This window comes from Atta colombica, unplaced genomic scaffold, assembly GCF_001594045.1.
Source record: "Atta colombica isolate Treedump-2 unplaced genomic scaffold, Acol1.0 scaffold187, whole genome shotgun sequence".
NCBI lineage: Eukaryota > Metazoa > Arthropoda > Insecta > Hymenoptera > Formicidae > Atta > Atta colombica.
The window spans coordinates 2,621,899-2,647,897 of NW_017259279.1; the positions used below are offsets into that span (position 1 = coordinate 2,621,899).

The window sequence follows — 25,999 nt, forward strand, 5'->3', positions numbered from 1 at the left end:
AGGAATTAGATCGATGAAAATGAATTGATTAAGAAAAATGATCCTATTTTCGAATTTTCTAATCTGTGTGTAGTTTATGAAAATTGAAAATTGTATTTGCAAAAATTTGTATATAGAAATATTAATAAGTATCAAGATCCGTTTTTCGTCTAAAAATAGGATTATTTATTTTAATTGAATAATCATAGTTCTATCAAAAAATATATTGGCATTGAAAAAAGACTATAAATTGCAATCACTTTTTCTCTCACTGTATGTTTTGAATTTACTATCTGTTATCTTCGTGCAAATATTTTCATAAGGATAATATGTGAAAAAAACAAGCAATAATATATCAACCATCCGCAACGTGGTAAACTTTATGATGCAGGTGAATTATTTAATCCACATAATAAAATCGCTTTAATTATCCGAATCAAAACGTAAGATAACGTAATATCGTAATTCGATAACAAGTCAAATTTGATTTTTGACACCCACGATTAATTATTTTGTATCTCTTTTCTGGATTACGCGAATATGAAATACTAATAATTCATTATTATATAAAATAAGATTATAATATAATAATCCTATCTCTTGTTATAATATTCAAATTTATTACATATCTGCAACAATTTCCATTTCCATTGAATATATAATTCAATCTGATGATTTCATTTTATATAATTTTGATGAAAAGGTCACAGTGTAAATGTTTAAGAATTTATTGAAAAACTTATTTTTCCATTTAAATTTTTATTGATGTTATTATAATTAAATTTATAATGCTGGCGTGGTGACTAAACTCCGACGAGATCTCTGTTTTACTGATTAAATAAATGCGACTTACACACGTATTGTTTATAATACAAACATATTAGGTGTGGGAAAAAATTCGTGGCGTTTTTTTAATGCCATCTAACGGGAAAAACGCCACGAACTTTTTCCCACACCTAGTTTAATTTATGAGACATCGACATATTATACTCATCAATTACACGCCTATATGTATACATATAGTGACATGTAAACTTAACAGTAATGTTGTTGTATTCAGTATTGGATTGTCAAATGTGTGAGATGGATGAATCGAAGGTAATTCAAAATAATACAGTGGTACTTAGTAAATCAGAAAACGAAATACGATGACGCAAATATGATGTGAGTGTAAGAAAGAAACAAAAATCTGATTCTTTATTTCTCATATTTATGTCATGATATTTTGTTTTTTAATTTACTAAATACGGTTGCAATATTTCAAATCACAATTGGCTCATTTATGCATTGGATGATTACAATATAAACATAAAGTTGTTACAAAGTTTGTACATTTGTCAATCCGGAAATACTGTAACAAAAAATAATTTTTTTTTAATTTTTTTTATTTTCAAAATACTGCATTTTTATATACATACAATTAACTTATTTACATATATTCTTTCTTATTATAATTACAATAACACATTGGATATTATAATATTCCTGAAAACGCATATACTGCAGGATGTCGACGGAATTCGAACTTAAGATCTCTAGGGTGGTAACCTAACTACGCTAATGCTGAGCTATATCTATTTGTCATTCGTCCCGATCATGTGTCACGAGAGACTCGAGAGAGTCAAACAATAGTTGCTTTTCATTCACGTACAAGTGAAACCGAGTCCTGAAGTGAGCTGAGTATTTCATACTCAGATTAATGACGTCATTACTTACTTTGGTAAAAAATTATTGCATGACAATACAGATTCATCAATCTCACTTTTAAAGTGAGTTCACGAGACTCGGTAAAACACATGGTCTCACGATAATCTAGCTAGCTAGATCATTATGTATCTGATAAAAAATTTGAAAATTATTAGGCATTATTATATTACATTAAAGCCGTTTAATTGTAATTTTTTTTTATTTTTCCTGTTTTCGCATAAAATAGACCAGAACCAAATGTACAGCATGTGTATTTCAAGGAAAAGAAATTTTAATTTTGTGAAATCAATACAAAGTATATTCGTAACAAAATGATATTTTTATCAGTAAAACAGGTGACTCCCCTTAATTCTATATAATTCCAATGGAAATATGTCGAAATTTTTTGATTCTCAGAAAGAAGATTTATGCAAACTTGTCTCTTGAGTTGAATACCCGCTATTATTATATAAGGCTCAATTTTTTTATGATATGATCCAATGTCGATGTGTGATGGCACTTGTTATTTAAAAAACGTAAGAGGAAGCACTCGACATTGTCATCGCCAACACGTGTCATATGCGTGCGGACAATGAGAATAGATCTCGCATACGGAACAACGGAAGTGACAGTCTGGAGTACTCACTGATCGACGAGTAGGGTGCCTCGAGAGATTTAAATTGCGACGTGATTAGGTGGGAAACCGAGTCAAAGTGGGCACCCACGTTTAATTTCGCTACCTCGACAGACGAACGACCATGTCGTGCATGGAGAGGAGCAGCTGATGGCAGGAAGGGGTGTCAGGGGGGAGAGGCTCACTCTACGTCGCGAGGGATTCAATTACTCCAAGGTGCCATAGACTGCCGCTATCATTTTATCAGTCATCGCGGTCGCACTTTATCGAAGAATCTATCGCGCTTTAATTGCATTAATTTCGTAATATGATGAAACGGATCAATTTAATGCATTTTACAACCGCGACTACGTGTCATATCGCAGGTCTGTAATTGAGAAAAAATCCTAGCTGCGAATCTAAAATTCCAGAATCTAAAAGATTAATTTCAGACAAGAGAAAAGATGACCTCATCTCTTCTATCTCTTTTATCTTTAACCTTCCAGAGCTAGTCTTCAAAGTCTGTAATACAATTACTGACGCTGGATCTGTGAAACTTATTTAATTTATTATAAGTGAAAATTAGATAAGAATAAATCAATAAGAGAAAGAATTTTATTTTGGTCGAAACAGATCTTGTGCTTAGTGCTTAATAATATTTATATGCAAATTGACAAATACATATTTTAGTTCTACAAATTACGCGCCAATTCGGTTTGTTAAATTTGAAACACAAATTGAATCTGGAAATAACATCACAAATGACAATCCTCCTAAACATCATTATTACAATTGACGATTAATGTAATTTGTAATGTTATTTCCAGCTTCATGTTATGATTGCGTTTCAAGTCCAACGAACAGAATCAACGCGCAATATATAGTATTAAAAAATATATTTACAAATTTACTTATGTAAATTAGTTATTACAGTTTATTAATTATACTTATGTATGTATATATGGATATTAATCACCAAAGCTGCTTCTAAACATAATAATCCGAAAATAAGATGTTTTCTTTTATTTGATTTATTTATGTTAATTAAAAGATACTAATTAATTTCAAGAAATCAAAATAGAATCATATAAAAAAGAATATTCTCTCTTCTGAAGCACAAAATATTCTTAATATACTAAATGTATTCTTGATATACTAATCTTATTACAACTTTATGCAGTATTAAAATAAAACGATATTAAGATTAGAGATCAATACAATTCCTATCCCCTTCCTCAAATTAAATAAGATTAACCTATTATTTTGAGATAAACGTAATACACTTATAGCTTTATGAGATACATATAAATTTAAATCTATATATTCTTACGTTTAGAATAAATCTTTATTCGATGCTATAATATTGGCGCTGTATAGTACCATATTTGACACAAAACTGGATATTCAAGATTATTTATTTAAAAAAATTTTTCATTTAAGAATAAAATATTCCTCTATTAATAACAAATATGATTGTTTCTACATTGATCTTGTTTTATGATAGATCGAAGAATAATAGCATTGGGTCCGGAAATCTTTTCTATAGGTATACAAACACTAAAGCCGTGTTCTGTTTGAAAGCGCATGCTTTAAGTTTCATTCTGTTTTTATCGCTTATACATACAAAAGAAATATGAAATAAAGCTTACAACGTGAGCGTGCAAATTGAACGCAGCCTAAGTTTACTTTAATAACTATTTCAGATTTACAGAACATGTAACATAAAGAATATAATTGATAATCCAATAGATCCATCATCAATTTCGGAGGGTTAATTTCTAATATACTTCTTAGATGCGTTTTGCAATTATTGGGATGATGAATATAACAAACATGCATTTGTTTTCTTTTATAAATAAATAATATTGGCCTTTTGAAGTGCGTTGCCTCATATGCGGAAATTGCATGTTTTAACAGCTGACAAGGAAAATATTTCACTTCGGTAACGATTTGTAAAGATACATACGAACGCTATTTATTTAACTTCTTCAGCAAGCATACAAGTTCTATTTTCAAGGCAGATATTGTCCTGTATACTGTAACTGCGTAAATAAGACAGGGCCGCGTTTATAAAATTTACGCTCAGGGGCTTGTGATCTTCATGTGCTCCAATGTAGCTTCCCACCTTCCCTCAATAAATACAACTCTTTTAATACATTTGTTAACTTTACAAATATCAACGATATTAATACAATAAAAAATACAGTTAACAATACCTCGATGATAAATAATGAACTGAAATTTAAGTCAAATTTATATTTTTTTTAGTTAAATTTAACTGCTTTGTTTTAGTTGCGTAGCATTGTAATAAATCAACGATAAATTGAATAGAAGCAATGATGACTTGTAGAAACAATTTTAAAAAATTCAAATTGGATATAATTTGATATTTGAATTTAACATTATAACTTATTCATTTTTTAAAACTATGACGCCCCCGCGATTTAATATCTTAGGCGCTCTAAAAGCCCATTATTGGAGTAAAATCTACGAATTTACACGGCAACATTTCTTTTTGTCCTTTTCCTAGGGCTCAGTGACAATTTCTTAGGACGTTCGTCACTTGAATTTCTGTTGCAGCTTGGTATAGCTATCGGTTTCTTATTTCCACCGATGTTAGTGCCGAACAAAGACACCTATGAAATCGAAAGAGGGCTTCAACGTATGTTCTACATCGTCGCGGCTATCACGTCGGTCGTACTAATCCTCATATTAATTTGTATGTGTATATAATTTTCACTCATCGGTTATACAATTTGGCAATAAAATCCCAAAGTTTAAAAAACATAATATGTGACGTATAAATAAAGATAATTTGATTTCCAAATATTTTGATCTCCAAATATTTTTCATTAAAAAATTGTAAAATTGGAGACTAAAAGTAAAGAAAAATTATTGAATAGGAATAACTTTTGCAAAATTTTATAAAAAAAAAATCACTTCGTGTATTTTATATAATATTTATATTTTATATAATTATTTTGCTTACTTATTATTATTTTATATATATTATTATTATTAGTAATAATAATAATAATAATAATAATAATAATAATAATAATAATAATAATAGTTTGATTACTGTTAGTATCAAAGAAAATATATTTATATACATTTTATACTTCTTACAAACAAGAATTGATTTTGCTAGTCGAGATTTATTTAATCTCTCGATTTTATCGCTAAGCGGCGTATATTCTTCCATTCTTTCATTCTTAATAAAAATTGATAATTTATAGTCTTCAAGTCGGCACCGCCTTTACCACCTAGTTCCGCTCAAGTTGTGCAAAGAGAAAAATCCGAAAGCAACAAGGACGTGAAGAATTTTTTTAATTCTCTCGCAAGATTGTGTTCGAATCGTGGCTATCTGTTGCTTTTAATCAGTTACGGCATTAACGTCGGTATTTTTTATGCTATAAGCACCCTCCTAAATCGACTCGTCACCAAAGAATATCCTGTAAGTATTTTATTCAATAATTATAAGTACTTTACCCTCTTTTCGATTCGAATCTCACATTTTTCTGCAATTATGAATTCTGTATTACCATAATTGTCAATATACATATATGTCTTCTTATAAAAGTGTATTTTTTTCAAATTTGTATATTTTTCTGTGGAGATTACAGGCTCTGAATAAGATTACGAAATGCTATTTTCAAATAAGTTTCTTGATTATATCTCTGCTTAATGAGAAATAACAGGTAGTGGTTACCTCCTTTTCAGGACAGTGAAGAGGATGCTGGTCGAATCGGCTTAACAATAGTTTGTGCCGGAATGGTTGGCTCTATTGTCTGCGGTATTCTATTAGACAAAACACATAAATTCTGGTGAGCAATGGGATATTTTACAAAATAATCGAATCATGAAATTTTACTCCAATGTTGGCAGAAGTAATTCAATTAACTTTTTCTATCAGCAAATCGAATTGATTTATAATAATTATTATAAACGTTACGTAAAGCTAAGAGAAAAATATTTCATTTATTTGATGTCTTATCAAATTAGATCAGAGCAAATTTATCTTGATTTATTTGATGACAGAGCAAATATGTACAATCGAAAAAATGTAGACAATATTAATTTACAGGTTGACGACGGTAGGAGTGTATGTTTGTTCTTTGGTGGGTATGATAATCTTTACTTTCACACTAGACGTGAAGATATACGTTGTCTACATCACAGCTGGCATTCTAGGGTAAAGTCCAGCGACTATTTTCATCATATGATTATTTATAATTTAAAAATATTTTAATTTATTTATAGTTTGCGTATTAAATATCTAATTTGATTTTTTATTAAATGTTTTGCTCTTTGACTGAATTTCGTTGAAAATCTCGTTAAAATTTGTTTCATTTCTCTTCTTTAAAAAATTTCTTCTTCACAAAATTTCTAAAAGCATGTCGAATAATTAAGCGATTTTTACTTCAGACTATTTCGAAATTTTATATTATTTATGCGTATTATTTATATAATATCATATAAATATTATATCATATATTATATCATATAAATATTATATCATATATTATATCATATAAATATTTTTATAGCTTTTTTATGACCGGATATTTGCCGGTCGGCTTCGAACTCGCTGCAGAACTCACGTTCCCAGAACCCGAAGGAACATCTACAGGTCTACTAAACGCGGTCGTCCAACTGTTCGGTATCGCCTTTACTCCACTCTATCGTTACCTGCTTAGCATTTGGGAAGATTTTTGGGCAAATGTCGCGCTGTGCTGCATTCTTGCAATTGGCGTTTTGCTTACAACTTTGATACCAAACGATCTGAGACGTCAAAAAGCGAAGGCTTGACAGTTTGAACAGTCACCTAGCCAGATATAATGAGCTACAGTCTTCGAAAAGCTTTTGTAGTTCAAAGGAGTAGTTTTTGTCTCGACAATACTTCTCATAAATCTATTATCTTAGTTCAATTGGGTCTTAACTTATTCCGAATATATACCGTGTGCCAGAACTCCTGTTTCTCTGAGCCACATATGTATTCATCCGAAAAAGGTATACTTTTTTCGAAATTAAATGGATTAATAGAGGTCCTGAAGGAATAATCAGATAATAAAATAGGCGTTTACCTCATAGAACTTCTAAATTTTTATTGTAATAGAGATAGATTTAACACTTAGTGCGCTTAAGTGCCAAAATGCCTAATGTTGAGAATTTGTAGAAAGATGTAAAGAAATAGACCAATATTTTTATGGAAAAATTAATAACTGAATTTTTAGAAAAAAATCATAGTAAAAAAATGGTACAATTTACTTTAAGAGATGACAAGAAAGCTATATGTATACAATATATATGTGTAGAGATATATTTTTGTCGTCATTGTTATTAGATTTAGAAAAAAGTGGTCTAACAAATATATGTACAAACGACGAAGAAAAGTAAAAATCGTCGGAAAATTCTCGATCCTATTGTTAGTTGAATTTAATCTCAGGTAAGCGGTAGTATTTAAACGATATTGTGTAGTAATGAATTAACTCTGAAAACCAACGAATTGAGGATAAATTATCACTAACACTGTTCAACAGCCAAATTCTCTCCGATAATATATTTTCCAAAGATTTTTTGCGCTGAACACGATGATGAAGAAATGTGCATTTCGAAGAGAAAAAAATAATTTTTTGTTGAACAGTGTAATTACAAAAATATTATGAAATTAATTTTGTCGTCTGTGACAACTATTGACAATAATCTACGAACTTTTATCATTTTCCATTTTTTTTAAATCTTCGATGCCACTCTATATTGTTTTGTCACGTATTTATATTGTATCTTTATTAATAACAAAAGTGTAACACAGCAAAGTAAAAAAAAAAGCATCAGATATGCACTGGGGTGGGCAAAAGATTAAATTTCTATATTTTGTAATATGCCTTCAACGAATGATAATATATGTACATACATAAATTTCTTAGTCCTGAATATATTAAATGTTGAAGCAAATTCATTGTTGAATAATAGCTATTTAATATACGTAAATACGTAGTCATACAAAATGTTATCGAGTAGATACTACCGCGATAGACAAGAGATGTAGTAATTAAAAGTGATAAGTGTAATGACAGTGATTGTTCAAGTTATAGCTTTATATTGCGGTAATAAATGAATGTTATATTAATACGTAATAAATAGAAACAACTATTTCAATAATGAACTAATTCCATCTCTATTATCGCGATATTAATATTATGATTATAGAAGGATTATAGAAGAATATTATGATTATGATCGTAATATTGCGACATGTAATTTTATTATCGCAAGCTTACCGTTCTTATACTATATCTACAATGTGCCTATGTGTTTGAACCATTGTCATTCACGTGAAATTCTATTTTTAAATGCTTGATTGTTCGCTTTGTGATAAAAAGTTATTTAATATATTTACCATATTTATATTATTTTCCTGTTTCGAATAATACACATAATATGTATATTTTTTCGAAAGATGAACATTTTATTAGGATGTGTACAGCTATTTATAAAAACTTCAATTAACCATAGCATTCATTTATGTAGATATTATTCATACATAAATATTAGATGTTTTAAAAGTGAAGTTACCGTAGCATTAAGAAAACGTAAAATCACACTCTAAAATTTCTGTGTTCATCTCGCGTATATTATTAATTTGATTTCAGGTTTTAAAAGTGAAAGCGTAAAAGTATTTATATTATACAATGTTAAAACATGCTTTTTAAAACCGTATGAGCAAATAACTATTTAAAACACGAAGATATAATCCTGAAGGCTTCCGCTTTCGAATCAGACAAATAAATCGTCTTCCAATGTGATGTTTCTTCATTATATTTTCTTAGATCATTTATTGTATGTTCCCACAAAGTTGTTCTATTTTATAAATAAAATTAAAACAACAATATAACGCATTATATCGTATAATCATTAAATATCGCAAGAAATATCAACCTTTATAAATACATATATAAAGTATATATACTAGATATCTTAATCTTAAGACAAATGATTTTTTTATAATTTTTTATATCATTTTTAGATAATGAGATATTGAAGACTCATTATGTCACCATTGAGGTATACTTTTATTTAAGAAAGTTTCTATCTCTTACAATTGTTTAAATATTGTGTTCTCTGTAACATAATGTATGCGCAATGTGTACAAGATGAAGTCTTATCATATATTACATTGATTTGAATGAGGTAATATGATTGAATGCGTGTTTGCATATTTATTTAAATAGTACTTTTCAAACGTGACGAATGTAAAAAGTGTTCCACTCAAAAGTACGAAATTATGAATAACAAAGATAAAAAAATTCAAACAAAAATAAGTATATTTTTTACATTTGTATTATTTGTCACAAACGTATTTAATATTTATTCAATGAGTTTCTTCATCCTAAAGAAGCGCCGGAAATAGAAAAGTTGCCAGGTGGACAAACCGAAGAGAATACATATCGAGAATAAACTGAAATATAATACTCGAGTGTTTGTGGCCTCTGAAATAAAAAAAAAGGATCATTGAGAGGATCATTAAATTGTTTATACTTAATTATCAATTTAATTATGACATTTCATTATTAATTTAAATTTAGATTTATAATTTGATCATATAATTCAAAATTATCATTTTCTATACCAAAGTTATTTTCTTTTATTATTTACTAAAAAAAAAATTTTTTTACCATTTGTGTCTCTCATTTCTTCTTCGTTTTTGCGCATTCTGGCGAAGTCTTGCACTATCGCCTCGGACAAATCTTCCAATCGTTTCAATTCCACTTCTACTGGTTTCAACTTGGCTGCTTCACCGATCTATCAAAGAAGATAATAATTTTTACCGAAAAGCGACGACATCCTCCGATTCGACGGAAACCTGAGCAATTCGTTAGTATTGCGTATTACAATTGATACAAATGAATTACAAAAAACGCAACTACTATAAAATGAAAGCCAAATAACGGATAATTTCTTTACATGTATGTATTTTACACAGAGCGAAAAAAGATATTAGGTAATGCGATATACAATATCTGATACAGTAGTTCTAATTTTTAAGTGATGAAATTAACTAATTACATTAAATTTTTATCATAAATTCCTTTAATTTTTAAAAATCTTGTCTCAAACACAAGTAAAAAATTATACAATTTTCGCTCAAAAATATTTAAGTAATAATACCGAATATTTCGACTCACATTTTCTCAAAACCTTTCAAAAAAATAAAGAGATAAATAAAGAGATTTCAGCTATAGCAGGAAAAAGCATTTAATAATGTTATATGACTTAATTAATATTTCATGTTTTAGTGAGTATTATTGAGGAAGAACTGAAATTATATAGAATTGAAACATTCGGTATTAAAATGTGTCAATTATGCTGCTGTTATGTGGATGTACCATTAACATATTTTTAAGAAATCTAACGATACAAAATGCTTTATATTGAAAAAAATATCCAAATAAATAATTTTTATCGCAATATAAATTCAAGTAAAAAAAATATATATCAATTTTACAACCAAATATAATTAATGCGTGAATGAAAAATTTCAAAAGTTCTCCCCGTTAACGGAACATCCGCGAATAAAAGCATGCACAAATTAATATAACTGCGTTGCGCTCTAATAGCTCTGTTCTAAGGCTGCCACAAGTATGTGATTTGTGATAAAACACATGCATGAGAACACAATATCGAAAAACCTCTACTTTACCAACTGCGCCGCGGAAACAAGCCACATATAAAAAGAAAGTAAACAAAGTAATGTCAGGTGGTTTCTCTCGATCTTCGCATTATATGTTAAATTAAATTCTTTTTTTTTGTAAAGGAATAGATATTTGTAACAATGCGAACTTACGCCTTCGTAACTCTTTGCTTCAATGCCACGTTTTGTAATCAGCGTAACTTCTTGCCTGATACCACGCTGATCTGAAATAATTTTTGTATCAAATTTAGCTAAAACAATTTCTTACATTTTATATAATAATTCTTCCTTTAGATAATTCTTTTATATATGCTTTTCTTGTAACAATTCAATTAAATTATATATGATATTATATATCAAATATATCAAATATATTATATGAAAACAAGTTATAAAGTTAAAAATGTAGTATACATACGATTTGGAACGCGCGAAATGAAGCATATTTCAAAAGTGTCATAAGTTTCTGTTACAAAAGAGAATTTCAACAACTTTCCATGAGGAATGTCCTCCTTTTGAGACAATATATGTCCTTTGGAATCCTGAATCTGTAAGCAGAAAAAGTTATTGATGTAACATTTATTAATATACCTTCTTTTTAGCTTGATTTCTTGCAAGGCTTATCATACTTTTTTTTCCTTTCATATTGGAGAGAAAAAAAACAAAAGAACAACTATGAAAAGAATAAGCAATTTAGCTAATGTGTCTATTTCTATAAATGTAGATTGACTCTCAGTTCAATTAACTCTTTAGCTTCTTAGTTTTTAAGCCAGATCTACAATGAATTGATGATCTATAGTCTATAGTTGGTGAGTCGGAAGCGAATCTGAAGGATAATCGGCGAGTATCAGAATTGGTCAAAATCAATAAATTTTTTTGGTATAAGAATTAATCAGAAGCCAATTTCTAAGACTACTGATTATTGACTTATTATATACCCAGAGCTAGAAAAAGATGAAAAATAAGTTGATTGATAAAAAAATAAGTTGAAAAATAAGTTGATAAGTTGATTCGAGATTAAATAAAGTTAACCTTCATTGGTGAAAAATGGACATAAGAAGATGAGATCTAATATTCAATACAATTTTAGAAGAAAAACAAACAATAAATTTTGTTATCATAGCTGTTATCAAATCGCACAGCTGTTACCAAACTGCAAAACATTAAATAACATTAAGTTTCACGCTCTTGCAGAAATATTTCGGTAAAGAATGAATGAAAAATTGTTAATCTACTTACCACATAATTCGCCTTCTGACCCATCGCCTCGGATACCTCATACTCGCCTGTGACGAGTACATTTGCGTGGACCTCCTCCTTTAAACACTTGTGACTATTGGGCTCCAGGAAGAACATGATACCATGAACCTGAGCGACTAGGAGAATCGCCAGGAAGGCCTTTATGTGAGCCTGAATCATTTTGCTCATTTGGCTCAACAATCACTCTGAAAAGAGATGTTTCGTATCACCAAAAAAATGTTCCACGCTCACATAACATCCACAGCATCACGACATTCACGATGAGGTGGCAGCCACATTGGCCATTAAATACTAAGAATAAGTCAGAAAGGAAAACGACTTTGCCGAAGAGATTTAAGCATATAATTATCGACGAAGTCAAAATGGAAAACTATAAACGCGATCCGATTAGAAAGGTAGGCTGCGTTCAGCAGAACACAACAATTTTGCAACCGTTTTATAATTATCTGTTGAGATAGGATCATTCTTCTAGATCCAAAAGTATAATCCAATCAGCGCGAAAAAACTTCCAAGTTGCAAAATAAATGTTCTGCTGAACGCAACTTAGAAATTATATATTTCAAAATTATATATAAATAGAATCAAAATATTATATATAAATAAAATATTTTTTTTTTTAATTAAATGAGATCTAATAGAATTTTAAAGTTTGATAATTTTCAAAATTTTATATGTTTGGAACTTAATAACTTTTAAATAATCTCCAAAAGCTAATGATTTTTTCCATTTTTAAAATTTTGTATGATTTTCAAAATCACGCATCTCTTAATTTTTAAAATAAAAATTCTGTTTTTCTTTAATCTCGGTTTCATTTATTTTTTTGTCTAATTCTAATAAAAAAAATTAACGATATTCCAAGAAATAAAATAAATAATATGTTAAATCAAGATTAAAGTTAATCTTACATTAATGAAATTGGGTTTTAAAAATTCAGTGACTTTTAAAAATTTCTGAAAGTTCAGCAATTTTTCGATTTCTTTAAAATATAATTAATTTGTAATTGTAAAAAATTGATTATAAATATTAGATATCTGGTTGACCTTCTAAGTGTTTCGCATAGTCTATGATTCTGTCACAAGCAAGAATTTGCGGCTGCATTTACTAACCTCTTACCTCATCTAACCTCTCAGCAGTTTCAGCAGGCGATTACATTCGACGTGCTCTGGCGTTTGACATATGCTACTATCATCAGAATGGTTCTGTTGGAGAATGATGCGGTAATTTAACGCCGAAATTGTTCTCTCACGTATGAATGACTAACCGATGAATTTTCGTTGCAGTTCTTAGCGGAGTTAACCAAACTCTTTGACAAGTCGCGACTTTCGGGCGCAGTATCACTCACTATTAAAAGATGTGAGTATCCTTCGTTGTCTTTTTCATTCAAAATACATGTTGCTAAAAAGTAAAAATTCTCCGAAGATTATTAACCTTCCATTTGCAATCTGGGTTTTTTAACACAAACAAAATTTTACTTTTAAATGTTTTTCTCATTTTTGTTCAAAATTCAATTTGAAGGTTTAACATTTGAGTTAAAAATCTATTTGATAATGTAGTAGAGATGTTGAAAGTAGTCCTGAATTTTTCTATATTTTTTTAAGATCTAGAATAATAAAAAAAACTTGCTGGATATATACATAAAAAAAGAGTATCAATGTGATACAAATGTTTTGAAGCATTGACTATGTTCAGCAGAATGTTTATTTTGCAATTATTAAGTTTTTTGCACTGAATTGATTTTATTTTTAAAATCTAAGGAGTCTTGTCTCAAAAACTGCTAATAGTTACAAAAGTAAATATTCTGCTGGATGTAGTCATTCTTTGATTGATTGATTCTTTCTTCTGATCAATCAAATACTTAAAAGCATTTGCAGTGAGATATTTTCCTGGTTCTGTAAAATACATGATATAATGTATGTATTTATTTTATCCTTGTTTAATATTTAAATAACAAGGATAAAATGATATATCAGAAGCATTATATATTTTATGGAGCATAGCCTTTAATTGTATCCAGAGAGATTAAAAATACGATTGCAGACAGAGGATTAATTAAACTATTTATAAATTATCACTAGCAGGCTTTAATGAATTATGTAAGAAAAATAGAATTTAAAAATAAATTTGTATACTCATGATATAAACTTTTGTGATTCATTTCTTTTTCTTTTTTTTTTTGTATTTTTTATATATTTTTAAGGAGCTTTTTGTTTCAGTTAATGGACACAATAAACCGGTGCCTAGGAAAGGTAGACCTCCTTTACCGACTCCTACAGAGTATCTTTGCTTAGTTCGAGCATCGCTTCGCAATAAAAAAATCACCACTATCGTATGTATCTTTCACCTACTGATGGTAATGCTTGCATCTCTCTGAAATATGTTTTTCATCTTTCAGATTCATTCCAAGGATGTGAACAAATTCCAACAAGCATATTGGAATCTCTTGAAGACGAATATAAGCGGATTGAAGAAACTGAAGAAGGCGAAATCGGCAAAACCGAAGGTTCACTGACCCAGCGAGGATTAACTGCGTGACAGTTGTTTATTTTTTGTTATTAAAATTTTCATATTCTGTTCACCACATATTTATCGATACCTGTCTATTGTGTAAGCCGACGAGGAAGAAGCGTTTTATGCAGCATTTTGTATAGACTGATGTACAAAAGATTAATAATACTGTTATGAAAGTATACATATATGCGGCTGGTATATAGCATGCTAATATGGATGCATTCCATTTAAAGCCCGCAACGCTCGTGAGCATTATTTGTCCTTGTTTAACGTTCTATGAACAAAAAAAATGAAGATTCTTAGAGCATTACGAGCGTCAAGTCCTATATAATTGTGCGCATTTTCGTAAATTTATGTAATAATGATAAGGCAATAAGAAATAATTATTAAGATTATTAAGAGAGTCCAAGGCAGATAATTTGGATAAATTGTTTGACGATCAATAGGATTAAATTTAAATCGAATTTATATTGATTTTAGTTGTATTATTTTGTTAAATAAGTAAATTCAATATAACATTTTTTATAATTCATTATTATATTTATAATATTTTTTCTTGTTTTTAATTATGTCAGTTGGGTATGATAAGATAATCATTTTGCAAAACTTAACTTAAACTTCAGATACCGTTTACAATCTCTTAAGAAATTTCGAAAATGTTTTTAAATTTCATCATCTTTCTTTCTGCAAACAATAGAATCATAATAACATGAAAAGATATATCATTCCTTTAATCATTCGCGGAAATGTTTGTTGTCTCGAATAACACGAAGTCTTTGTCCCCGTTCCGCAAAATTTATGATGCTGGACTGTCGGAATGTCGCAAAAAAATATCGATTTATCGCTCGTCTACCGATCGGACGAATAAATCTTTTTCATGAGTGACAAACACATTGTTATATTACACATTGTTATATTATTTAATAGCTGTGTATGTACGAGCGATTTATTTTAACGCTATGAATTATACTTTGCGAATTTGTTACAATTGCAGTCGTTCGCGTTCATATATCTTACTTATTGCGTCTCGGAATTTGGCTTGCGTTATTCTCGGCTCGAATGTTTCATCGCGGATTCTGCAATCCTGTGTGTACCTTCAACATTATATGGGGTCAACACCGATAAAACTTGACATGTTATTTTACCATTTGACAATGAATGAGAATAATGGAAGGATTCACAGAATCGATGCGATTTTGTGAACCAATATATTTCAGTATTCAGATGTTCCAATATATTTCGCGAGTCGATTTTATTTTCGCAAATCGCACTTTCTTCACCTTGAGGTAATTTGACGATCCGTACATAGTGCGAGCATTCTTTGGCACTGAATCTAAATGTGGACCATTGTACGAAATCCTGGAGAATTGCCAATGTAATATTTGTAACGTAAACTTATTGTTTTACACCTACGTTACGATCGCGATTTGTTAAACAAACAAGGAGGAATCGTCACTGTTCGCGAGTTTTCCATTCTCGTTTCGTCGTTGACGAATGATGTGAATGAGAAAGAAAATTGATCCTGAAGAGAGAAATTTTATCTTCTCATACATATTTGGAGAATGAATGAATGAATGATTCTTTATTAGTTTTCTCAACTATTTCAAAAATACATCTTTTACAAATAATTCTAAATCTAAGTAACATTAAATATTATATATTCTTTTAACATTTTCTTAAATGATTCAAGTTTCTCACACTACTTTAATTCATATGGTAAAACATTATATATTTTTACTCCTTCATAAAACATACTTTTTTGCGCACTTTTTATTCTGTGAAATGTTATTACAATATTCCCGGTCTATCGCGTTTATCTTTCACTATCATTTCTCACAATTTCTAACTTATTTTTTTAATTGCTCCAATAATATGTTTTGTTAGGATCTGAGAAATAAAAGTATATGTTGTAATATAGCGAATGAAATATTGAAAGATTGAAAAATTGAATATATGTATATTTTTTGAACTGTTACAATTTTTGATGGATATTTTAGATCTTTTGCACTTGCTATTTGCGCAACGAAATTGTATGTAAAATATTATATATGAGTAATGGAATGCATAAGTAATCGACATGAGGACAGATAGGAATAAGTAGCGATCTGTATTTGAGAAGAATTCTGGATATTCGGTGATTTCCTTGACACGATTGTCCAGTTCCAGAATGCACGTGCTGTATTTCATTCTAAGAATATCGTTCTTAAAAATATACATTTTTCTGGCCGCGAATCAGGCCTCAAAAAAAAAAACAGAGTTTCAGATTATAAACAGAACATATGTAAATTGAGCATCGATCAAAGAAGAAAATTGAAGGCCTGATGCGAGAGAAAGAAATAACTTCAAATACTAGATTTCCAATCAGCAAAATTGTATTTTTATTTTAGTTCTTAGCTTTCAAACTATCTTTTATGATTATAAATCTTGTTTTTAATTTGAGTATCTAAATCTTCTGGTTTTGATTAATAGTTTTCATTGTCTTGTTCTTTTATTTTTCGTTGTTAGATTTCAAATTATTAAAAGTAGTGTATCTTTATCTTAACTCTGGCAAATTTTTTATTTTTTTTTATTTCATAGATATTTTTTCAATTTGACTACATTATTATAATCCTCTGGCTTCGTTTTTAATTTTTATTGTTCTTTTATTTTTCACTTTTATGCTAGATTTTATATTTCCAATTATCAAAAGTGTATCTTTATTTTAGCCCAGAATTTTCTATTCTTATAGATTTAATTTTTAATAATTTGACTCTCTACATTGTGATAATCCTCCGGTTTCTTTCTTTATTTTTATTGTCTTATTCTTCTATTTATTATCTTCGATGTATTTTTACTGCTTTTCTCTCTGTAAAAAATCTACTTTTTAAGAATCGTTTAGCATGATGTTGTCTCTTAAAGTTCGAACGTCGCCGTGAGAGCCATGTTGACGAGGGTAGTTACGTCCTTAACACGATTCTATTTTTTTCATGGATGTCTGATCGGCTTGACGAGCGGCAAGGGGACCTCGGAGTGACGCAATTCTCGTTTCGTACCCGCGAGTCATACGTGCGTAGTCGGAGTGGACGCGGTCGCGGCGAAGAGGGACGCACGAAGAGAGGAGAGTCTGATCCGGATGAAGAAGAAGCGGTGCCGACGCTGGGACAAGCAGAATCGTACGAACCTCCATCGCGGCCGCATCGTCGCGTATCCTTCCCTTTCGCACGCGCGCACGAAAAAAAAAACAGAAGAAAACGAACCCTGTTAGCGCATTCGATTTCGCGAGATTTTTCGACCGACTCGAATTAGCGGTACTTGAAGAGCAAACCGGAAAGGCCAGCAACTTGTAGCGACCATGGTTTACGAGAGCGACTTCTACACGACCCGGCGACCCTACACGCGACCGCTCGTCTCTTCCTACACTGTCTCGGTCAGTATTCTAAGAATCTGGAGTTGTTTCTTTTTTTTTTGCATCAAAAAAGCGGGCTGGAAGTATGTTTTAATAATGTTTTTTTTGCTACACGTGGCAAACTAACGTCGAGAAAGAGAGAGAGAGCCCCGTTTGCGACAGGAAGTGTACCATATCCTGTAACCGCCAGACTCAGCATCCCGTATGATTTCGCTAAACCGCGCCGACGTCTCACCGGCACTTCTCAGCGCATTATCGGCGTATTTCCTCTCATGTGCATTCAGGATTAATCCGTTTTTGTCCTGTGTTTTTTTCCTGGTATTTAATATTCAAAATGCTTTGTTGATTTAAAACGTAGATTTATGAATATGTCACGTGATTTTCAGTGATGAAGCGAAGATAATTGAATATGCTGTTGTTTTAACGTTCACATTATGAGAAAAATCGGTTCAGAAAAATAAAAAAAGAGAAATAATCGATTCAGGACAAAACGGATTAAATAATTAATCAATGATTGACGGGATAATTATTCGTGCGATCGCTGGATGGGGTCGGCGTTTTATTTATGTGACACGTGATATGACGACGATTCGTCGTAAATTAAATAGTTGAGTAATTTATCGGGTCACACATAGGTTTTCTTCGAAGAGATTGCGAATTAAAGAAGAATTTTTTGTATTTTTAGAGCAATTATTAAAAATCTTAGTAAAAAATATATATTTTGGTAACATTTTTTAATATATTTCTCATAATATATATTTTTTTTATTTGTACAATTTTGTCATCATATCAATAAATTTTGATATATCTAATAAAAATAGCAACTCGGTGAAAAATTAAATACCATAAAATGTCTGATTTTTTAATATTTTTAATATTTCAAAATAATTGACAGTAACAGAATTTATATAAACAACAGTCAGTATTTTTTTAAAAAACATTCACTTTAAAGCTAGTTAACTCTTAATCTACGATGTTAACAAGATTTTTATTTTCTATTTTCACATTATATCATTTATCGATATTATATTTTATATTATTTTATATTCATTTAGTTTCAAATTACGTTTTAAAACTATTTTTAAGGTGCACTCTATTAAAAATTTAATCTTTTTAAGATCTTTAATCTTAAATGAGATTTAATTCCATTTGAGATCTTCAAGCTTAAAAATAATAGAAAACAGTTAATAACGTTCCTTGTTTGAAGAGGCAAAAAATCAATGTACCAAAAAAGAAGATAAAAATTAAGGATCCTAAAATCGTCTGTTTTATCAAATAAGACTTACACACAGTTTATATACATTAACATATATATACTATATATACTACTATCAATATATGTATGAATTTTTTAACTAATTATTTCATATTAGATATCTAATTCCAAGAATTTGTTTGTTCATGTAATTCCTAACCAACATTGTTTTATCTGTATAAATTTATAAAATACAAAACTTTTATATATATAAAGCAAATATTCTTATACGTCGGCATCATAAATAAATATAAAAAAAATTATAATTTTTCAATTTTGTTTGTTTTTAGCATAAAGTCGACCGATTTGAACTACATTATTGTTTATACTTTAATTGTGGAAAAGATTTTTTAATCTAGGTAAAAGCAGAAAAATACTTATATTTGAAAAATAACCGATAAAATACAGATGACTTTAGGATCCTCTTAAGGGTTGATTTGAAATTCATAAAATAGAATGTATAAACGAGGAGATAAATCAACAACACGGTAAAAAAAGAGTAACGCTGACTCGCATTCGGCCGATCGCGATTTCGTTGTCGTCGGCCGCAACCGACATTTCGTGAGACGTCGAAAGTGCGAAGCGATGAGTGAGAACTTGACATTTGATTCTCCCTTATCCACCCCCCGGTTCGTCGACGAGGTCGATCGACGACAGAGAGCGAGCGGCGCGACCGGAAACACCTCGACATTGCTTGTTCTCTGACTTTGTTCTCCATCCTCCTCGAGGGCCTCACGTCCTCGTCGCTGCTGTTCGTCGTCGAGCTCGACGCCGCGACTCACCGAGAAATCACCGCCGAGATCTCGACTTCCACACTTCACTCCGACCATTGTGTTCACTACTATACTAGCACTGTACTACCAAATTTACTACTACTGTTATTTACTACTTAATTACTACTACTACTATACTACCGCTCCTATGCTCGAGAACGTGCACTCGGTGTCCCGGAGAACGACGAACTCTTCAATTAGGAAGGGTACGGAGAGTACGTAAAAGCTTTCAGAAATTCCAGAGGACACAGATTCTTACAAAACCATGGTCCAATTTGTCATTATCTGATTAACTTGTGATTAAACTTGATCTAATAATTGGTGGGATTCACTCATGACATCATCAAGAGCCCATTGGCTAAAACATCAGGTTAAACCTAACCACAAATTAATCAGAAAATGAAAAACTGGGTTTATGTAGCATTTTAACACTAAAATCACCGATAGAATCCAACTAGAATTGCCAAAGATGTCACTTTCGTAATTCCGATTAGTGAAAAGTATTTTGATATTATTTATATCGTTAAATTATTTGTATTATATTTACATATTTTCAATATTTTGTATTCTAATTAGTCTAATACAAAAAAAAAATTGAAATGATTAGCGGAGCCAAAATGATAATCGACGGTTTTAGTGTTAATGGAATCCGTGTGTACATTGATTCGTAAATCAAACAATTCCGCGATAATCGGTCAGAGCGATTCTTTTTTTTTTTATTTTCACTGTTCTGTCAAAGATCTGCGTTGCCTCTCAAAACTTGACTCTGTCAACTTCGAATATCTTTTATCCTTGTGCAATATTAAGTGTACAACGCGGATAAAATGATACTCTTTGACAGAGTCGAGTTTTGGAAAGCAACCCTGTAGAGTTGTAAATCATAAGCGTGAACTCAAGTCCATTGTTAAATGGATTCGTATAAAAGCCCTTCCAATGTGATATGCAATACTTTTGTGTCTTTTTTTTGTTCGTGTTTAGTACAGCTACTCTTGAGTTCAAGGGATAGCATTAGTTCTTGTTCTACGTTGTCTATGTCCATGACCCCGCAATCGGTGAGTTATTGTGTATGTGCGACAGGACTCGCCGCATACCGTTTGTGCTAATCGCAACTCGAGCCGTTGTGAGAGATTCATTGTCCGACACGTATTTCTAACCATTAGATTTGATGTTGATTAAATGATGTTTATAAACGATACTTCGATTTTTATCATATGAATGAATTAAATTAAATAATGCGAATTATTAAGTATGACGAAAGCAGAAAGAAGGTACTACAACAACATATATTTTTTTTAATTGATCTTGTTAATTTGTGATAGATCTTAAATTGTTTCGAAATTATTAGTTTTTGTTAGTTATTATTATTAATATGAAAAAAATATAATACTATTTTTGAAAATTATTATTATTAAATACGTAAAAATATTTTTTGCAAATATATGAAAATATCTTTTTATTTCATTGTATTATTAATTTTACTCGATAGAGGTTCGTCTCCATTGCTATTTGGCGAGAGGTTTTGTTTAGACATAGTTAGAATCGTCGAGGGATCGGGAATCTGGGTTAGCTTTAGGGATTGCCATTGATCATCAATCCGACGATAAAAAGTAATGAAGGTAATAAGAGAAATGGTGCAATGTTGACAGGAAATTGTTCTTATAAAGACAATCATCCCTCCGAAAAATTCGAATTAAGCTAAATTTTTTGTTCCGAATTAATAAAATTCTGGAATGGCAGTCACTGTTAATAGTCTATTTAAAAAGATTAATAAATGTTTTTTAAATTTAAAAAAAAATCATAAAAAAATGTTTTCGTGGAAATATTATTTAAAAACGTAAAAACAAATTTCATTATAAAAACCGATGACTTCAAAAGCAGAGAGTTTTTAAATTCGATTAAATGGCTATGAATTAAAAACGAGATTTTCTATAAATATTCGTAACAATTAATTTCGTTTAATTATCTTTTAACTGTACAATTTTATTCCATATATTTTCTTCCGTCAAAAATAGTAAGGAAAATAAATCTCGCGATTCGAAAAATGCAAATCTGTTTCTTCGATACAGTGATGTCACAAATATTTAGACTAAATTAAAAATAAAACTTGCTGCATTTCGAACTGCGCACTGTAAACTCTTTCTTGGATATCATTCTCCAATGTAAAAATCTCTGAGCATTCGGCCGAGTTCTGTTCAAGGCTCGATTTGGATCGGCCAAATACATTTTTTTGTCGACGTGAATCTGAGATTCGCTGGGTCGCGCGGCCGTCTAAGTTTAACACGACGAAGTCCCGGAAAATGGCTGCAACGCTATGAATAGCTTCCATTCTGTAATTCCCTCCGGCAGCTCTATTTATAATGATTTTGGATTTTCTGATGTTAGACGTTTCCTGACGATTTTGTCCTGCGCTTTTTGCTCGAATCGCGTATCTTCAAAGCACAACAATTTTCAGCTTTTCTCGTTTAGATCGCGCGTTTTGAAAGTTCGAAACACTATACAGCGATTGTTTAATACTGGCACGAGTCGCTCGTGCTTAATACGTGTCTATTTATAAAGGTTAAAATCAACCGCGCTTCGCAGAATGGATGAACGTTTTGGCGTCATCATCTGCAATGCTGGATCGAATTAAAGGGACGTTATAATTTCGAATATTCATCATCTGAATTCGAACATCCCAATGAATGTCATGGCATTTTAGATTAATAGAGTAATTCGCACAAAAATTTTATATTTCTGAACGATGTAGTATTAATTTTCCTGCTTTGGAAAGTACATTACAGCAATAACACTGCAATTGCAATAATGTAATTATTTTAAATCTTAATTATGGTATAATTATGTACAATTATATATTTATAACTGCGTTCGTAACACAATAATTGTATAACTATTATTAGCAGTATTATGATTATGATTATGACGCAAATAAAAATTCGGTAAAGAAACTATAAGGTTTGCAATTATCTTCGTATCTTGATATACATTATTAAACGTTTCGTGAATTATAAATTCTAATGCGCAATTGAAAAGTACAGGCAATATGAACAGGGAATAATAGATTTCAACCTGTCAGAAACCGTGCATACCGAAATATATTGTTTCTGACAGGTTGAAATTGTTATATCTACGCATTTCGTTCTATCTTATTTTATCTTATTCTATCTATCTTATTCTATCTTAAGAGATAGAAAAATATGACCAATCAGAAGTTATCTAAACGGTATCTAATTTCTTACTTGAGAATTTGTAGGGAATAATAATTTCAACCTACCATAACCCATATATACCAAAACCCTGAGGATCTCTATTATTCCTTGTTCTTATCGCTTCAATGTGTTTTAGACTTTAGGATACAATGAAAGAAATAACGAAAGAAATAAAGAATAACAGATAACCTATTAGTCAACCTATCAGAAATTATTAAGGTGCGAGCCACTTCAAATGCTTTCAAGCTTTCTTTAATTGGCCAATTCATTTTTTCTGATTAAAAAAATTCTTTTTTTCTGATTAATCAAAGCGTTATGTGGATCGCACTCCATGTATTTGGTTTCTTCAAATTCAATCATAACAGATTGAATTCTTATTTCCTATTTTTTATTCTTTTTCCTTTCATTGTGTCTGAGTACTTGTAGTAACATGTTGTCTCCTGCTGAAGTGAACCACGATGTTTACAAAACATCGGTATTTAAGAATGTATCAAGACATTCGCAAGATAATCCCCAAATCGCGTAACTTTTTCAAGGAAATATTCTCGTGAAAGTCTCAAAAGTATTAAAAAAATTCTGGATTTGACATTTGAAATTTTCCCGAGATCAAACCTATGAAATTAGGTGTTATTCAGCTACGAAGAATTGTAAGCGTAGGACGCCTTCCAAATTATCGTCCCTGACGATTATTAAGACATTCCCGCCACTCCGCGTTCTCGCGACTCGAGGGGCAAATCGGTGTTGCGTTACTCTGCCCTAATTTAGACGCACCGACGGCGCGACGCCGACGCCCACCGTCGGGTTTTCGTCGACGCTAGAATTCATATGTGCCCGCCGACGCCAGCATGCGGATACAGCTGTGCAGAGCGTCATTTTCTTGCCGATCCGTATCGAATCTCCGGAACATGTGTTGAGGCAATATCAAAATGATCCTCCTCCAAATTTTCTGATATAGAAAATTGTCTAATACAGGAAATGCAATTTCAATCTGGTTATCTGAAAATATCTGGAACGTAATGTGGTTCTGAGATAAATGATTATCTAAAAAGAAATCGCAAAATAAACGAGATGGTCTTATTTTAGTTTCTACGAAGTCGCGACTTACTGTATATCTTTCATTTTATTCTCTGCCTTATTTCTTTATTTAAATCTGTGTCTTTGATATATTTATAAGTTTATGAGATATGAAATTGGGCGGAAGGTTATATTTCCAAAGCAAAATGCATTCTTTATGTCAGAGACCAAGTCTGCTTCGAGTTGTTTAATATCTTATCGATGCACTTTAAAACATCATGCAAGTCTATATTGGGATCTACGAAGATAAATATCTGCGCTTTGACTACATCGCGTCGTTTTACGACGACGTCTTTACGATCCGCCAGAAAAGCGAAATGATGACGAATGTTATGGGAATTTGGGCTTTTCTTGTGCGCGAGCTTTGGCTGTCCGACAAATGTAGTTTATTACTACTTTAAAAGATCGCTTCTTCTCAATCTTTAATAGATGAAAAAAATTAAAAAATCAAAAAGAATTTTGATATCAATCCTTTTTTGTCAGAATGGAATAAGCCGAAAAAAAAGTACTTGGAAGATATGATCTCTTCGGGTTTTATTTCCAAATGGTGTACATTTATAACAAATTTTTTCCACGGTATTTCTGTATTATAAAAATAGAAACTAATTGTTCTGTTGCCAAACAAAATAATTTATATAATTTATGTCATTATTTTATCGATTTATAAATATGTAAATGTAAAATATTTATAATATCATATAAAAAATTTCTTTATAGGTAATAAATGTTGTGTTTCTAGTATTTTGTTATACATCTCTTTCTTTAGAAATTTGTCAATTAATTAATTATCTATGTAATTTGTATGTAAGTTACGTCAATGATGGTATTAAGATATCTAGATAAAATCTGGTTTAAATAAACGTGCGTTTTGGTGTGTCATTTCACTTTAGCGATTGCCAAATAGGTAACATAATAGAAGGAAGCTTTCAAGAAAACTCAAGATTAATGATGACGTATTTCTATTGTTTTTATTAACCATGCGTAAGCGCATGTCTGACATTTTAAAGACCAGCACTTGAAAATTCGCGGGGGCGATCATGAGAGCTTGGCTCTGTCAAGTTCTTGGAGCATCATTCTCAGATAACACGTGTGCTTTTGGCACATCTTTTTTAAGACGTCTTTAAGACTTTAATCAAAAGATATTTTAAAAATATTTTCAAGGTTTTCTGAAAGTTATCTTTTAGACACTTTTCGAAGCATGTATAACTTTATTTATATTACTGACTGTCTATCAATATTTATTCATTCAAATATTAATTTTTTCTATTAATTTTTTAATTCAAATATATATGACATGATCAATTTGAATGTAACACAGTTTATAAAAATGTCAACTATCTTATCATTCCGATTTTTTAAATTATTTTGGTTCAATGATACAATTGAAGTGATATTTTGTGGGAAATCAAAAGAAAAACGCAAAACAAAAGTTTAAATTATGTGATAAATCAATATAACATCATTATATGTACATATTCAGTTACATAAAAATTATGTACACATTTCGTTATTGAAATATCGGTTTATCAAGCAACTTTCTGAACTTTTTATTATTTACGTATATA

At 30.4% G+C, this 25,999-nt stretch overlaps 4 protein-coding genes across 18 annotated transcripts in view; 3 read left to right on the top strand and 1 right to left on the bottom strand.

The window, feature by feature from the left end:
* Positions 1-8,183, top strand: part of LOC108686596 (uncharacterized MFS-type transporter C09D4.1) — a 67,882-nt gene extending 59,699 nt beyond the window's left edge. For all 8 annotated transcript variants that reach the window (XM_018191985.1, XM_018191986.1, XM_018191982.1 and 5 more), the window contains 5 exons: positions 4,859-4,997; positions 5,518-5,735; positions 6,002-6,105; positions 6,366-6,473; positions 6,829-8,183. In XM_018191985.1, coding sequence (XP_018047474.1) covers positions 4,859-4,997; positions 5,518-5,735; positions 6,002-6,105; positions 6,366-6,473; positions 6,829-7,090 — 831 coding nt within the window. In that variant the 3' untranslated portion in view covers positions 7,091-8,183. The remainder of the gene's footprint in view (positions 1-4,858; positions 4,998-5,517; positions 5,736-6,001; positions 6,106-6,365; positions 6,474-6,828) is intronic.
* Positions 8,184-9,335: 1,152 nt separating this feature from the next.
* On the bottom strand, positions 9,336-12,510 carry LOC108686563 (transmembrane emp24 domain-containing protein bai). Of its 2 annotated transcripts, XM_018191931.1 has the most exons (6): positions 12,213-12,510; positions 11,392-11,521; positions 11,127-11,197; positions 10,983-10,985; positions 9,958-10,084; positions 9,336-9,771 (listed from the first exon to the last, which is right to left on the bottom strand). In XM_018191931.1, the coding sequence occupies exons 1-6, from the start codon at positions 12,399-12,401 to the stop codon at positions 9,650-9,652; spliced, it is 642 nt and encodes a 213-aa protein (XP_018047420.1). In that variant the 5' UTR covers positions 12,402-12,510; the 3' UTR covers positions 9,336-9,649. The 2 variants fall into 2 exon arrangements, with proteins under 2 accessions (XP_018047420.1, XP_018047421.1); XM_018191932.1 differs by lacking the exon at positions 10,983-10,985.
* Positions 12,511-13,340: 830 nt separating this feature from the next.
* LOC108686577 (signal recognition particle 14 kDa protein) lies at positions 13,341-15,146 on the top strand. Its single transcript, XM_018191951.1, has 4 exons — positions 13,341-13,450; positions 13,514-13,586; positions 14,447-14,559; positions 14,626-15,146. Exons 1-4 carry the CDS (start codon positions 13,427-13,429, stop codon positions 14,740-14,742), a joined length of 327 nt encoding a protein of 108 aa, XP_018047440.1. The 5' UTR covers positions 13,341-13,426; the 3' UTR covers positions 14,743-15,146.
* Positions 15,147-17,778: 2,632 nt separating this feature from the next.
* The window catches only part of LOC108686594 (ABC transporter F family member 4-like), a 33,362-nt gene continuing 25,141 nt past the window's right edge, over positions 17,779-25,999 (top strand). For 4 of the 7 annotated variants that reach the window (XM_018191974.1, XM_018191980.1, XM_018191979.1 and 1 more), the window contains exon 1: positions 17,780-18,147. In XM_018191974.1, coding sequence (XP_018047463.1) covers positions 18,073-18,147 — 75 coding nt within the window. In that variant the 5' untranslated portion in view covers positions 17,780-18,072. Of the gene's footprint in view, positions 18,148-25,999 lie in introns of all 7 variants that reach the window. The other 3 variants (XM_018191977.1, XM_018191975.1, XM_018191978.1) reach the window with 2 other exon arrangements.

Bases quoted from the DNA above. Each gene is read 5' to 3' on its own strand.
- LOC108686563 (XM_018191931.1), bottom strand. From the start codon at position 12,401: ATGAGCAAAATGATTCAGGCTCACATAAAGGCCTTCCTGGCGATTCTC. The intron at 11,198-11,391 runs GTATGTATACTA...AAATTATTTCAG, and splicing joins CATTTCGCGCGTTCCAAATC to ATCAGCGTGGTATCAGGCAA. The intron at 9,772-9,957 runs GTAAAAAAATTT...TTTTTATTTCAG, and splicing joins AGAAATGAGAGACACAAATG to AGGCCACAAACACTCGAGTA.
- LOC108686577 (XM_018191951.1), top strand. From the start codon at position 13,427: ATGGTTCTGTTGGAGAATGATGCG. The intron at 13,451-13,513 runs GTAATTTAACGC...TTTTCGTTGCAG, and splicing joins TTCTGTTGGAGAATGATGCG to TTCTTAGCGGAGTTAACCAA. The intron at 14,560-14,625 runs GTATGTATCTTT...TTCATCTTTCAG, and splicing joins ATAAAAAAATCACCACTATC to ATTCATTCCAAGGATGTGAA.